This window comes from Hyposmocoma kahamanoa, unplaced genomic scaffold (assembly GCF_003589595.1).
Source record: "Hyposmocoma kahamanoa isolate Upper Pololo Valley unplaced genomic scaffold, ASM358959v1 92, whole genome shotgun sequence".
Taxonomy (NCBI): domain Eukaryota; kingdom Metazoa; phylum Arthropoda; class Insecta; order Lepidoptera; family Cosmopterigidae; genus Hyposmocoma; species Hyposmocoma kahamanoa.
Genome location: NW_020654748.1, coordinates 5,113,396 through 5,130,098, shown reverse-complemented (window position 1 = coordinate 5,130,098; position 16,703 = coordinate 5,113,396). Strand labels below are relative to the sequence as shown.

At 34.5% G+C, this 16,703-nt stretch overlaps 1 protein-coding gene across 4 annotated transcripts in view; it reads right to left on the bottom strand.

Moving 5' to 3' along the window:
* The window catches only part of LOC113236813, a 409,563-nt gene that overhangs the window by 64,719 nt on the left and 328,141 nt on the right, over window positions 1-16,703 (bottom strand). For all 4 annotated transcript variants that reach the window (XR_003310980.1, XM_026473010.1, XM_026473007.1 and 1 more), the window contains exons 7-8: window positions 12,877-12,957; window positions 9,410-9,595 (exon numbers count right to left, since the gene is read on the bottom strand). Coding sequence is in view for 3 of the 4 variants with exons in the window: in XM_026473010.1 (XP_026328795.1) it covers window positions 9,410-9,595; window positions 12,877-12,957 (267 nt within the window). In the remaining variant the exon portion in view is untranslated. The remainder of the gene's footprint in view (window positions 1-9,409; window positions 9,596-12,876; window positions 12,958-16,703) is intronic.

Here is a 16,703-nt window from a genome sequence, read left to right as displayed (position 1 = left end):
AAGTTTATACATAGTGCAAGGACCGCGAGAAATCATTGGTAGATAAGAGTTATGTAACATAGTTAATATGGTGTAAATGCAAATTAATGTAATCCGATTTGGTCAATAAAGCTTATTATTATTATTATTATTATTCTAGTTCTCATACTATTGTTGACACCGATAGCAGGCATCGTGTAGTTGAAATCTCGATTGCAAACAGTTGAAGCCGTAGCCTTCTGTAGCTAAGTCATAAACTCATTAGACAAGTTTGTTCTATTTTTATTACTATTTCCTTCGTTTCTATTGTATTGCATGCATTTAGGATGAATATGACCATAATAATATGTGACTCAATAAATGTGACTAATTGAAATTATCGATTAAAATTTTTTTTACTTGCTTCAATCGAAAATAAAATTTCAAAGATAAATAAATGACTTCTAGTGTTACGTGCGATTCGCCATTTTGAAAATTTCGACTAGTAGTGGCTACTGAACAAACATTTACGATGGTAATTTATTAAACTTATCTAAAATAATACTTGTGTTTTGGATAGTTGGTATTTATTCTATGTTTGAAATACATAATTATGAACCGAATGGTGACGAACGGCGAATTGACTTGCTTTAGTTAGACGAGTAATTGTCAACAAGTTTATTTCAATGATAAGAATGTCTTTCAAGTGTAGCAAATAGTTTTTGACGATGAAACAATGATCTTATGTCTTTTTAATCGTATTCTTCATTGATGAAGGTTGTGTCCTCAAAAGATTTTCGAAACTTTATGGACGATTTTCTTCATCTGGTTCTGCTTACAGCTTCTCTCAGGGCATTTGCCATAGGGAGGCCCACCATAACCAGTTTGTTAAGGTTGTCGGCGAGCAATATGATCAATGAATCGTTTTAATACTGTTGACATAAATATTGGAAACATTTTACTAGAAGATTGGTGTTTCAAATTTCCGTGAAATGTGAAGTGCCCATATCGTTCTCGGCAATCTTTACAATATTCATTGCAATGTGTATATTAAAAAGCGTCATGGATAAAACGCCTTAATGCAATAACGCTCAAATAAGGTATATAATATAAAATATTGGAAATTTACGTTAAGGCTATAAGATAAAATTTACGTTTAATGGATTCGAAAATGCTCATCCGAACAGGTAATCGCTTTTGATACTCCATTAGCGCTCGGGATAATTTTGTTTTTAACGGCTCTATCGACACATTGAAGTGGTTTTTTTTATAGTTTTGTGCTCTGATGTGTATATTTCGTTTTTATCCTGAAGACTTCGTGAATAAATACTTGTATCGCTTTCAGATATTGATTAAAACCAGCCTGTTATCAAAGAATAGTGACATTGGACGACCTTACGTTATGTTCGGACCAATCAAACGACGATGGCAAGATACGGTTCTATCAAGAGCCGTCGCTGTATCGGTGTCAGCTGAGCTTGAAGTGCGTAATCTAACAAAATGACTATCAAAAATACTGTATTCAGTGTGTTTTTGAATTGGGACAGTTATCAGAATCTGAAAGTATAGGAGATACAGGGAGACTGTCCTAGGAACCATTAAGTCTTTTTTTGTGGAAAAGTTTTTATTCATGGAAAATTAATAACATTTTATTTAACTTGACCAGTTTCTGGTATCCCGATTTTTTTTCTTTTAATACAATGAAATGATCCTTACCTACATAAAACCGAGTCGATCAGTACTAAATAAAGAATCAATTTTATGTATTTTTATGGACACCTCACGCTTGACCAAAAAGTTTACTTTCCAAAATTGTTGTCGCGATAAACATTTAATAGTTCCTGAGACCGGTTATCTGTATCTCCTATAGTTGTGTATTTCCCCATATTGTTCAAGGCAAAAACAACACTAATAATTAGGGATCGGAATAGGTAGAGTTTTTTTACTTAAACTTCGAGGAACATAGACAGAAAATGGAAACTGCCTTACGACAATATTTTTTAGGTCCTGGACCTAGGGGTTCGGGAAATCACTTAAGTACATTAAAAATTGACGTAATTGGGGACAGGCAGGTACACTATATTTATCTTAACTTTGCGACATAGTGGGTGGGATCAGCGATATAACGGACTTTGGATTTTTTTCTATCGTGAAAATCCTCTCTTAAAAAATGCAAAACGAGAGATCCTATCGTCCTAATTAAATATTGTCATACGTGTGGCGCACTATAAATTTCCGGAATGAATAAGAAAAAAATACTACAAATAATCAGAAATGAATTGATTGTTTCTTAAAATATTCTCCGTTAGCGTTAATGCACTTTTTTATACGAATGAACCAATTTTGAAAACATTTATGCCACTCCTCCGTCACAATCTCTGAAACATATTTTTCATACTCTTCGATAGCCTCTTCAGGTGATGAAAATCGTAGACCTACACGGTCACGGAAAGAAGGATGGCGACATCCCGTGTGTTTTGTGACCCAGTGTTTTTGACGATGTGCGTTAAGGAGACCTATCAATACTTGTGATTCATTATCAAAGCATCAAAAAAGCTAATTGAGTACAGCCTGTAGAAGCTGGGATTATAAAGTTGATATAGGTTATGTTTATAACAATATCCTGTATTTCGTTTCAGATATTTGTAGCAGAAAATAACAAGTTTTCAGTTTTGTTCCCAAAAATAATAAAAAACTTACCGAATATTCCCAAATCTGCCAAATTCTGCCACATTTAATATAACTTATCATATTCTGCAGCAATGAAAATAAATAAAAATTAACTCTGCCCAAATGGCAGAAATCTGCCATAAATGGTCACACTGTTCTCAATATCAATGTGACATTGTCATTGGCAAGAGGTCTGTTGCAAAGGAACGCCTTTGCAACTTTTATTATCTCTCATTTAAATATTGTCTTCATATTTATGTCACATAGTACATATCACACATACTTCTACATAGTTAGTGAATTAATTATATAAAATATAATAATATATCGATGTAAATACCTAATAGACATAATGTAATAATTACCTATTAGGATTATATAAACAAAATCATAGATAACAGACTCGCGTTAGGATTTTCGCTATGTTGCCGCTCTGACCACGTAACGTAATAGTGCGAGAAAGCGATGGGTAACCCTACCACTTCACGCACACATTTGCGCGTGTGCAGATAGTGCCTTGCTGTATGTAGTAGTATAGGTAAATAATTTTTGACCGTTGTATGAAGTGTCCGGGGTGTGCTTCTACCATGAATTCACAATGCTAATAGTCGCTAGCGAGCGTTTAAAATATTTTGTACATAAAAGGTTATTTGTAACTGATAGAGACGGTGTACAATACAAAATTTTAAAGTATTTTACCCGGTTGCTAGTGCGAATTGTCGCCGTGACAATGAACTCATGGTGAAGGCTCTACTCTAAATGCGTATACATACACGAGTGACAGACACGAAAGGTTTCAACGAAATTAAATTTGGCCGTGTGAATGATTCAATTTTACTTTGTGACTCAAACAGGTGGCGTTTGCCCTAGACTCAGTGAAACAGGATGAAATAATATTTTTAAGGCACTTAGTACACTGAACAAATCCTCTTGGGTAAAAAAAAAACACAAAGCTGCTTCGTCGTTTAGGTATTAGATGTAAAATAATAAAAGCACTTGCATTTTATTAAAGAAATCATAATTTCTTAACTTAAGCTTCATATAACTGTAGCAAACTTTAGTGTTACTCCTCTCCACAGTTATTAGTCGTCACCAAATAAGAGGCCAAATTTGACAGCTAACGAAGGCGATAGTATATCAACGAAACAATAAATAAACAATTATTAGCATAATTGAGTCTAAAAAAATACATAAATTTTATTGAAACATTAATATGACAAAACATATTTGAAGTATTTTGCACGAATTCCAAAAGAAAATGCAATTTCGAGTTACTCCGAAACGTCCTGAAAACAGTTACGTCCTCAAGCTATTGTTTTTAATAATAGTGTTGTAAGCAATTAGTCGCCGAATTCCACCGAGTCTCTTCGATTTCTCGGAAAAAATATTGACTTATTAAATATTAAAACAAAAATGTATAAAAATAGGTGTATTTTAAATAATTATGCATATTACATCTCTGACCACACCTATTGCAAATAAATTTATAATTTATTAAATTTAAAAGAGCCCCATACTCACAGCCAGATTTGTATTTCCTTTTCTTTTCGATTTGACAATTTATGAAATCCTTGGTTTCTTGGTAATTTAATCTTTTTATGTACTTGTTTTATCGATGTACATACTTATTTACACTAAATTCCCGTAATAAACCATTTATGAATATTATAAACTCAAAATTAAAAGAAATGGAGATAATTCATCGAAATATGGGACAATTTTACGAAAATAAGAGGAATTGCTACAGAATCGCAAGGATTTCTGTAAATGAATTGCTTTTAACCTAAAAGGCCAAATCGTGCAATTCTGCACGATTTGGCTTTTTAGGCCCCCTGAACAACAATAAACCAAAAATAATGTAAACAATCACAAACTCTTAAAATTTTGAATCGATTTCTCGTGAAAATCGTATAATGTGATTACCGATACGATTTATCCACGTCCCTATTCACGTCACGATGACAAATGTCAACTTTGGCCTCTTATTTGCTTAGAGGATGGAAAAAAATAAAAGGAAGGAGCTGCCCTATCTACGGAATAAACGTCCTTACTTAAACCAAAAATGTCCACGACAAATGGCGGATTTCTTTAGTGTTGTACCATCATCATCGATAAGGCAATATCGACATGCAAATGAGACTTGAATGTTGAAACTGATTTTTTGTGTCATGTTTATAATCTGTATAGTTTACTGTAATCAAAGTATGATTAAAATGTTTAGTTAAAGTAGATCAATATTCATTGTCATATGGGAATATCCGGGATGATAGATATATATGAGATTTTGAATTTATTATTTTGCATTTATAAATGTTCACTTAGACGAAAAATAATATAAATCAGGAGATCTCTATGCATTTCCAATCTCAAGACTGATATTAGAGATTTTAAAAGGTTTCCAAATAGTTTAAGCTGTTTTGTATTATTATATATAGTATAGAATCAATATCAGTGAGTTTGATTTAGGTGAATCTAACACTTCCATTTAATTTTTGAAATAAATAAAATTACTTATATAATTGTAATAACATTATCGATAATCATAAAATCAGATATAATTTTAATAATAGGTAAGTTTATTTGCCTAAAACATGGTATAACAGAAGATGTAGCAAGAGACAGTGTCAGTACAAACATGTTATATTACATAACCATATATTAAACTACCACATTGATAAAAATGTCACAACAAATGGTCAGAAGGTACAAATTAAATTTGCCAAGAATTATTAAATGTTATATAATGTGTCTCTTCAAAATGGAGCGAAGAAAGGAAGGTGATATTTGATCCAATGTTTATGTTCGGCAATCCTATAATTTAAACAAATCTTTCTTTCTTTTTTCATTTGTAGGAAAATTTTAAAAATAAAAATAATAATGATGAAAAAAAAAATCTCGTAGTGAATTGTTTTAATAACAGAATATCGATAATATGTCTGCTTACAAGAACAACACTATTTCAAAATAATCGTTATCAACAATCTTCAAAATATACTAACAAACAGGCAATCTAAAGTAACCAAAGCAAAATTCGGCAAGAGATGAATAAACTACTTAAATGAATCTAATTACATGAGATATTTGGGCTATTGTATGATTTATAGACAACAAAATAACACGTATAATGTAACATTCGGTTGATTTCTGCCTTTTCTACTGCCGCACCCCTTAATGTCGCAGCGACGCATTTTAATCAATACTTAATCGTTCTCACTGTCAATATTTTTGTCCAAATTTAACAATTCATGCGAATAATTCAATAAAACATTTGGCCAAAGATTGGTTTTTACATTTCATGTATTTCCCTTCAACCGGATACGGATATCAAAAGGTACTCCAAATATAGTAAAATGAGGACAGTTGGCATTTAAGATGACGTTACGTATTTTCGATTCCCGTGTTTGACATAAATCAATGTAGTGCTATCTCTTTTGGCCTACGACGGCACGCAGTAGTTAAACAAAGACATAAAATGTTTAAGTTTTCAACGTCTAAATCTTAGAGGATTGAAAAAAATAAAATAAAGGAGCTGCCCTAACTACGAAATGTACGTGCATAGGTACCTAAACAAAAATTGAACGAACAAATGGCGGATTTCTTTAGTGTCGTGCCATAATCTATCGATAAGTCATTATCGATATGCAAACATTTAATTAAAGTAGATCAATATTCCATCTGGGAATATTTTAGGTTATATGGGAATATCCGGGAATGTCACATTAAATTTTGAATTTATTGTTTTGCGTTTACAAATACTCAAACATTACGAAAAGAAATTTGCACAGAAAAAAATATTTTTTTCTAATTTGAGAGTATATAAAAAAGAGAAATCTTTGAGATATAAATCCCATACATTTCCAACCTCAAGATTCATTTTTTTATAGAGAAATTTTTAAACAGATTCCAAATAGTGTAAGCTTTTTTGTATTTATGCATTGGTATAGAATCATTACCAGTGACTGATTTAAGTGAATCTTTAATACTTCCATTTAATTTTGGAAATAAATGAAATCAGTAATATTATCAGAAACAATAATATTATAATCATGCGTTTATTTGCTTAAAAAATGTTATAACAGGAGGTGTAACAAGAGAAAGTGTTAGTATAAACATGTTTCGCATATATAGCATGCAAATGTCAGATTATACAATGTCAATTGACTACTATTGGCCGAGCGCTTTTGATTTATGCAGAAAAATGTCAAACTTTTACCGCCAAGCCAGTAATAAATTATTGTGCAAACTAATCAACAATAACTGTTATTCAATTCAAAAGTTTGACAATCAGATTACGGAATTATCGAAAGAATTGGAGGTTAAGCAGATCTGATTTTAATAAACGCATTGAAATTACAAATAAACGATTAGCATTTAAATTTCAACAATCCCAAAAAACACAGATTGAAAAATTTAATAAACTTAAACTGAAGTGCCCAAGTAACGAAACGTCAACGTCATTGTCAAATGATCAAACACAACCTCAATCTCTGATAAACTTATCGAATAAAACATTAGATCAGTGTGCTTATTCAGTTTCGTAAAAGGGTTTGAATTACGCAGTGGCTCGTCGTGTTCCATACGAAGAAATTATTTGTAACGTTGAGGATTGTCTAGTTAAAAACAACATGAGAAAGGAAGATTTGGAGGCAATACGCCGTTTCGTCAATATTGCGTTCAAATAAACAGCCCAGGCCGAATCTTACTCGAGATGAATATAACGCGCTGAAGACCTTCCGCGAAGATCCTGAATTAGTCATCCTCCGTGCAGATAAAAGTAACGCGACGGTGGTCATGAATACGTCAGATTATAACAGCTAAATAACTGATTTACTATCGGATGAAAGCACGTATAAAAAAGTGAAGAAAGACCCTACCACCAAGATATTAAAAACAACAACTAAGTTAATATCTAAGCACTCCGATACGCTGAAACTTAATGTAAGTGAGTTTGTACCCTGCTGCAAAAAACCTCCAAAACTGTAAGGGTTACCAAAAATACATAAGGCTAACACCCCACTCCGTCCCATAGATTGACACACCAACCTACAAACTGGCTCAACACATGGCAAAGGTACTGTCACCATTGAGAAGGAACACTTCTACACATGTGAAGGATTCATACCATTTCATCAGTGGAATCAAAGATCTACGGTTAACTTATGATGTCACCATGGTCAGTTTTGACGTTCAGTCGCTGTTTACCAACCTACCAGTAAAACACTGCATTGAAATTGTACGTAGAAAGCTAAGGGAACATAATATGTCCATTGAATTTGCAAAATTATTAGAACTCTGCCTAACATCAGGCTATCTATTGTGGAATAATGAATTCTACCTACAAATTGACGGTATAGCGATGGGCTCCCCGGTATCTCCCGTTGTCGCCGATATTTTCATGGAAGACTTTGAGGAGCGAGTTTTACCCATGGCCCCAGCTAGTCCGAAGATTTTCACGGTACGGTAATTTCAACGGTACGTTGATGATACTTTCACAATATTACCTAACGATAGCATACCTTCTTTCTTGGACCATCTTAATTCTTAGTACTAAGATCCAATTTACTATGGAAGGAAGGAAGAGAATTGTGGTACTTTAGCTTTCTTAGATGTTTTAATCAAAAGAAATCCTAATAACACCTTAGGCCATACTGCATTCCGAAAGAAAACTCATACAGATAGGTATCTCAACGGTAATTCCCATCACCATCCTAGTCAGTTAGCTACCGTGGGCAAATCTTTGTGTCAGAGAGCACATGGTGTCTGCGACAGTAATCATCTGGCAGGGGAACTTCAGCATATAAAGCAAGTCCTACATGCAAATAAGTTGAAGATTCCACGCCAATGCCGCAGACTCCGTGTGAAACCACCAACAGTCGAGCGAAGACTTGCCATCTTACCTTACGTGAGAGGTGTTAGAGACAAGATCGGAAGAGTCCTCAGGCGTGCATCTATCAAGACCTATTTCAAGACCCTGAGGAACTCCGTATGCGATCACTATCGTAGATGTCTCTTCGTGGAGTTATTTTAACGCATGTTGAAATTGTATTATTGTCGCGGCACTTTTTGAGAAAAATTAAAAATAAGGCATATAATTAATAACTATTGTAACTATAGTGAAAAAATTGGGTGGTTTGCGTCAATATAAGACATAACTGGTTGAAGACTGTACCACCTCAGTCAACCGTGACCATGGGACCTGTAAAGGGCCCGAAACGTCGCGCGTCGGTTTGTTTGAAAAAATAAATATACGCGATTTAAATCCGCAAAAATAGTTTCATTTCCTATGTGTAACAATCGCGAAAACCTAAGAACTCGATATTTGAGATGACGTTACGTATTTTCGTTTCCCGTGTTTGACACAGACCAATGTAATGCTTCCTCTTTTGGCTTAAGACGGCACGACGGCAAGAGTTAAACAAAGACAATAACATGTTTATGTTTTCAACGTCGAAATGCATCATATACATATAACGTCTGAATTTATATATCTCAACATAACATATCCTTTTGTTTCTACAGTCTAAGCTTATTTGGTGACGACTATAGTTATAATATATAACGACTTTTTTGCCATGCGCTAGAAACAAAAAACAAAAATCTGCAACAAGCACATAGAAAAATTCGTAAGGTTTGCCGGTTCGTTCCGAGCTCAATTGGGAGAGCGTCAGCCACGGTACGCTGAAGACGGTGGTTCGAATCCAGCTGGACCGAAGAAATTTTTCTAAGTGTTCGATCTTTGTATCAAATAATGAATGTAACGAATTTTTCTAGACAAACTTACAGCCGGGACGTCCATTGGCGGGTCATCGGGTTCCGGCGGATAGGGCGGCAGGAAAGCCCGTCGGGGCGGCTTCCCTGGCGGCTGGGCAGTTAACAGCGTGCGAGCAAGATGCGCAAGATCAGCTGTGCTGGACACTGCGCGAGCTTGCGCGCAGAGAGACTCGTACCGGCGGAGTTGGGCGTTGGCCTGTTGGTGGAGATATTTGTTGTAATATAAGAATCAAATTCTTAGGAACCGTTAACGTATGTAGATGCACGGTTTTGAAGGGTAAGGGTGCTGGTGAAATTACAGGTACATGGGACATGTCAATTTATGTCTCAGGGTGACGGGCGCAGTGGCAGTGCCTCTCAGATCTTTACTATTTAAAACTCTGAGTGGCAGTACAACTGTTATGGATAGGCGTGCAGCCTACCATCAGATGCACGACTTCTTTATAAATATAAATATATACATATATATATATATATATATATATATATATATCAATAGTCCGAAAGAACATTTTCCAGAAATAACGTTTGCTCGAATTTTCATAACCTCGAAAGTAACTTTGAGAGGACAATGTATTTTCTTTTAAACCTAACTTAACCGAATCTAATCGTGTCTTTGCGATAAACATCCAACATATTCTGAAAGAACAACGGTTTCGTTATAATTCGGTTTTCGGTGTAATGAAAATTCGAACAAACGTTATTTCGGAAAACAAAATTCGAGTTTGTGATGGGTTACCCAAACAAATTTATTATCAATTCTAATTTAGTGTTATGGACAGACTGATAGTTGATGTATCTTTTTTGTTAGTTATTTTATATTAGACAATACCACATATGTTGCTCTGATCGGAAAGTAAGTAGCTAAAGCACTTGTGTTATGGAAATCGAAAATAACCATGGTACCGTAAACACCCAGACCCGAGACAACATAGAAAAGTTTTCTATATTGATCCGGCCGGGGATCGAACCCGGGACTTCGGAGATGGCGACACCATGAAACCGGCGTGCAATACACTCGACCATGGAGGTCGTCTCCTTTCACTCTCTTGCACATTGTCTTGTATATCTATATATCATAATAACATTACTCCATACTTATCTGTATTCAGTGCATATAGTTATTAATAATATATAATGTGATAAGTAAAAATTTTATGAGTGCGTCAGGGGAAGTTTGAAAGTGGCGTCATTAACGGAAAAGATGAGGAGTATTAGGTTAGGGTGGTATGCACATGTCATGCAGAGGGAAGAATGTCATATGACGAGAAGAAGGTATGGATGTGGAGGGATATAAGGGAAGAGGAAGGCCAAAGAAAATATGGATGGATTGTGTGAAAGATGATATGAATAAGAAAGGTATGGAAATGACGGCTGTTACAGTTAGAGTGGAAGAAAAATACATGTTGTGCTGAGGCCACCTAGAGTGGGATAAGGACAGGAAGACGAAGAAGAATGAAATAAGTAATCTAATGTTTAGAATATCACCACTGTTCATTGAACGCGTAGTTGGGAGACGCTAGTCTCCTTCGTTCCTACAAATTGTGACCTAGCAATGAATCACAATCCTCATAAATTTACATTCAAGATGGAAGATATAGGACATATAAGATAGGAAGTATACCCCAGAAATACGTTTTCGCAAAGTACAACAAACTTAGAGATTATGTACATTTCATTTCCCAACTTTTGTCCCGGTCTGCGGTCAAAGTTAGATGCGACTATATCACATGACCAAGTTTATTTGGGAAGTTTGCTCCTTCGAACAAATAAAGCAAAGTAGCACGTACTATTCGTATCTATTTTGAAGGTACAGATGGAAATGTTTTTGTTTTGACGTTATTGATTCATGGAATACTAAGTTTGTGTATACGTTTACGTTTACTGATAATTTCGTGTAAGATTCTTTAACATGTTATTTGTAAAAGAAATTTGTATTGATTGTCATACAACGACACCTATTGCCTGGTCTCAAACTAGGTAATTCCTTGTACTATGAATATTTCATATGGTGGGTGTTATGCCATACATAAATGGCTTAGGTTGTAGGCTTCGTAATGATATATCGTACTTCCTGTGCGATTCTGGGGTTTAGTTCGCGAATCACTTGAAAATATTTTGTCATTTCATCAGTCTTCAGTAAATTGCAAACTGCGATTCGACTTGGGCAAACCCCACCTGGATGTTGTCGTCCGCCCAGAACGGTGGCAGTCACATAGCTACCCGGTCTACGGTGGAGCGAATTGATTCTGAAGATGATTTTTTCGTCCATAGTATCTTCGTACTCCGACATCATTTCATTTTAGTTTTTTTTTGCGTAATTGTTTGACCACGTCGGGTTCACCAATATGGCGGATATTATACCATCATTTTTTCATACATCTACGTATGCCGTACATAAATTAATAATGCCGGATTAGATGCACGAGATATTTATTGAGGAGTTATTTTACAAGGTAAGACGTCCACTGCTGTATATAGGCCTCCCGTAAAGAATGTCACAACGACCTGTCCGGTGCTGCTTGCTTGCTTGAGGTAAACTAGGGGATGAATCTGGTTTCGCGCACTTTCCATTAAGCGATCTGAATAAAACTTGGTAAATAGATGTAATTCCAATAGAAAAGCCGATAAGCAAACGTTTGAGGTTGTTTTTTTAAAATAATAAGTTATAATTATTTAGTAATACATTTATAAACTTATTATTTTTTATATATGCTCATTATATATTATTATGAGCACTATATTGAAAAAACATAACATCATATAGATAACTCAGGTTTTTTTGGACAGCATAAACCCCTCTATTGCTTCCGAGACCCCTACCGGCCCCTAGGTCTCTTCAGCGCTCACTGGGAAACTATTAAACATTTTGGGAAACTATGCTCTAAAAGTAATCTTAAATTGCTTGAATTTCTGTTAAGGTAAAAGTAAATTATCTACCTCTACGACTCCCTAGTGTAAAGTTTATCTTCCAAACGTATAAGTGAATGTAAAATAGGCACAAACAACAATTACGCGACGACCTTATACACTACCAGTGTAAACAGGTGTCGTTAAACATACTTTTGCTATGGCCATTAAGGGCGTTAACGACTTGTATCACCTTAGGGAAGCACCACATTACAAACGTAGAATTGGCTTGAGCTGGTCAATAAAAAGCGTTAAGTTTATATATAGATTTAAGAGCTAAAAAGACAAAGTGCGTGTCACGTCAGCACGGCGGCAGTCGAACGGAAACGAAAAGCGCACAGGCTTATAGCTTTTCGTTACTGTTTCAATATGCTTTTGTGTGGATAAGTGTGGTGTCTCCTGTACACTGGACTTATATAACCAACTTCGACTAACGGTCCTAAGTGCAAGAACAAAAGTACGTCTTATAGCAACTTACTTTTGTACCTTGTTTTAGTGCTTCTGTTCCTTTGTCTGTGTAGTTTCTTTGGGCGTTTTTGTATTGTGTTTTATTGTATTGTAAAATACCTTATCTGTAATGATTTCCCCGCCAGTGCAAATGGCCTCGCTGACCGCTGATGTAACATCTGTTAATATTTCTTCTAATTCCTGAAACAGAAGACAAAGGCGCAAATTAATAACACTACCTATATATACCTACTGGGATGCACGAAAGGAGCCTTCCCGTAATGATGTACAAATTGTACACTGGCGCACCCTGGGCATCATTCAGCAAGCACCTCATACAGATTCGCAAGTCCTTTTACCACGCGATGGCAAACGTATCCTACGCATAATTCAGCTTTTTACTTATTAGAAATATTAACACTGTGTTCACAACACATATTTACGTTATTGGAACTTGGGTGTTCTACATTCTAAACACAAGAATTATAAGTATTGTCGGCAATCTCAAAATAACAAACAAACTATATTAAAAATTTCGACAAATTAATATACACAGATCATTTAAATTAGATAGCAATAGAATACACAGAGAGTCGTATTCTAGAAATCGACTCAATGCTCAAGTCAGGACTTGAGTATGATTTAAAGCACTAGAAATCATTTGCCACTAGAGACGTATTTCCAGTGCTTGAAATCATACTCAAGTCCTGGCTGAACATTGAGTAGAGTTCTGGAAAACGTCTCTGAGAAGTATTATAGGAACTTAGATTTTTTTTATAGTTAAATAATTTACTTATAAAGGAATTTTTTTTTAATTATCAAATAGGTCAATGGATGGCGGCCATAGATTTAGCATGGATGGCGGCTACTTGTGTAAGTTCTAGGCCGCGATAATAATAGTAAGTATACTATAGCACAAAGTAATATGCCATAGGTTTCCAAACTTTTTGGTTGACCGCCCACAACCACCACCACCCACAATAAAAAATAATTGAAAACGTTTTTTTTTATTAAGTTAACAAAAAAAATCAAAAGAAAAAAATTATATTTAAGCGTGTAGTTTATATAGATAATTCAGTTTTTTTTTCAAATGCTCCCCCTGGGGGCCTACCACAACCTCTTAAAACAACATTACTTTAACCGTACATTGACTTTTCGTACCATAACGCGCTTAAAGCTTATTTGTAATGTTAAAACTATGATGTTTTATTAGCAGCTTTGTGACTATTTATTCACTCAGTTCGTATTAAGACGCGACTTTGACATTAAAGTAATATTGCTCTTATGTCAAATTTAGTAATCTTAAAATAGTTAGACGTAAAGTTAAACGTAATGTTTTAAAACGTAAAATAGTTACAAGTAATGTTTAAAAGTTAAGTTGACTTATTTATTGACATATATTATCTCTTCAATATTTTGTTTATTTTTTATTTAATAGCACATAGGAAATATAAAATATTTCTTGTAAAATAAAAATACGCAATGTTTATTTCGTAAAATTAAGACAGCGCCATCTATATGCTCCTTGGCAAAACTAACAGTTGATACTAGACTATGGTTCCGAATTCACAACGTGACTATCAAGACTCAGCTTGTTTTATTTATTTTTCTTCATGAAAATGCGGAATAAGAATTGAAAACAATGTAATTTTAATACATTTCTTTATTACATACTTTTCTTTTTTTGGCAGTTAAAATTCTCTGAATGTAAATAATATTAAGTACTTTAACATTATACTACAATAACACGATTCGGAACATCAAAAAAGAAGGAGATGGCATTATACAGGTCATAAAGCGTTATTTCTTTTCTACTTTCCGTAAGGAATAGTCAATATTGGGAAATCTTTTGTTCTTTCAGTCACTTTAGCAATAATACATTACTTGGTTGATAGGTTTGTCAGGGTACGAAAATGAGTAATATTACAATAAGCTTATTTTATGCTTACATTGAAATAAGATTGTTTTTGGAAAGGTTATGGTAGGTCCCCTGGATAGTATCAACGCCCCCACAATTGCTTCCGAGGCCCCTAGGCCCACTTTGGAAAACTATGCTATATGCCATCCATATGTTACGTAGAATGAAATCATCTATATGGAATATTGTCAAAATCTTTTTTCATGATACCAAGTGACAGAACGAACAATCGGTGCGCCTGGTGGTAAGCGTCACGCCTGTCTATAGCAGTTGCAGTGCCATTCAGAGATTTAAATCGTAAAAGTCTGAGGGCACTACCATTGCGCTCTTACTCACATTATATCACGTTACTGCTTGGCGGCAGAAATAGTAAGGCGGCAGTATTTGAATTCAAAAATACTTTATTCTCATTAAGACAATTGTCACTTACATGAGAATTTCCCTGGATGAACTCACCGACAAGTAGCTCTAGTGCTTTTAAACATGGTCTGACTGTCACTTTTCGGTGTTGGAAGTAAAGCATTATGATGAAGTAGAATAATTACATTTTCAGAGCCTTTTTTCTTTTTATGCGTGTTATGTTTCTATTGCTTAGATTGTTTTACCAACTCGTGAAAGTTACTTCGCTCTACTAAGTTTTTGTTTCTTGGGAAACAGATAGCTTGGCTCCACTGGCAAAACTTCATTTGATGTTACGAAGCCAGGAGTTTCATAATACGTCGTACATATTTTTTATGCCCTCAAAAACGACTCACGGAACTCTTACGAATGAATTAAAGAAATTTCAATTGCTACCGAAATAAATTGCTTCCCGACTGCACCTAAATGCGAGTTTAATTAAAAATCTGAGTTAGTTTGGACTTGCAGTCGCATTCAGCTCTTTCAATTGTGGGTTTATAAATAGGGTTGCCTCTAAGTCATTCCACAAGTACACGAACTTGCCTTCAAAAGTTTTGTGAAGCGAAAACGAGAAGAGAAAACAGGTTAATTGAATTTTGCTTGTCCGTTTCCTTCAAGCTTCTAGTTTCTCACCTGACTTTTGTTACGAGTTAAAGTCATTTGGACATTAATTAATTTATGTTGGAATATGGGAAAGCCAGATACTTACTTGATTGAGGTAGCATGCTCAAAACACTTCCTAATTTTGTCTAAAATTTCAAATTATGAACAATAACGAAATCCATTCAACAGTCCTCTTCCCAAGTACTCGCTTTGTGTTATCGTAGTTTTGCAAATCGGACTTTAGCCGAAGTAACAACCCTATGCTGTTTTGCCTTTCCGTCTATTCCCTAGCCAGCATCAGTTAAAGTTTGTACTACGTCTATCCATCACTAGTTTCGCGAAGTTTGATTGAAAACTCTTGATATTGAATTAATATCATTGATTCCATCAATTAATTTAGTTCTAAATGCACTTGATTGGGATACCTTTGAAGTTAGCTGGTAGTTCCGAATAGTTTGTTGTTAATAGAATTACAATTTGTAGGTTGGTATAGTGAGGAATGTCTACGGTACCGAACACCAGGTTTAAAATTTATAAAGGTATTTATTTTCTGTGATAATGATAATTATCCGACATAAATGTGATAATTATCTATGCCGATACAGAGTTTTGTCTCTTTAATTTTTGACTAAAAATGATAAACAATGAGAAAAATAAATGAACATGAAGAAAAATCTATTGCGTAACCATTTAGATTGTGATTTTTTTGAGATTGACACCATACACGATTGGATACGTCTCAGACACAAGCGCATAGCACGAAGTTACTAGTGGTAGCATTTTGTTGTTCCAATTAATTTTATAAATAAGATTTATTTTAATGTATACTTATCAAGCATTATTATCGTAACAATTATCATGATGATTAACAATGATAATTATCACTTCAAATCCTGCTGAAAACTATACTAATTAAACCCACGAATAATGAATTTCAAAAATTTTTTCTCGTATTACTATAAATAGTTCGATAATTATAAAGCCCGGATCTTGAAATAATTGTATGAGGTTAATACCTGTTTATTTG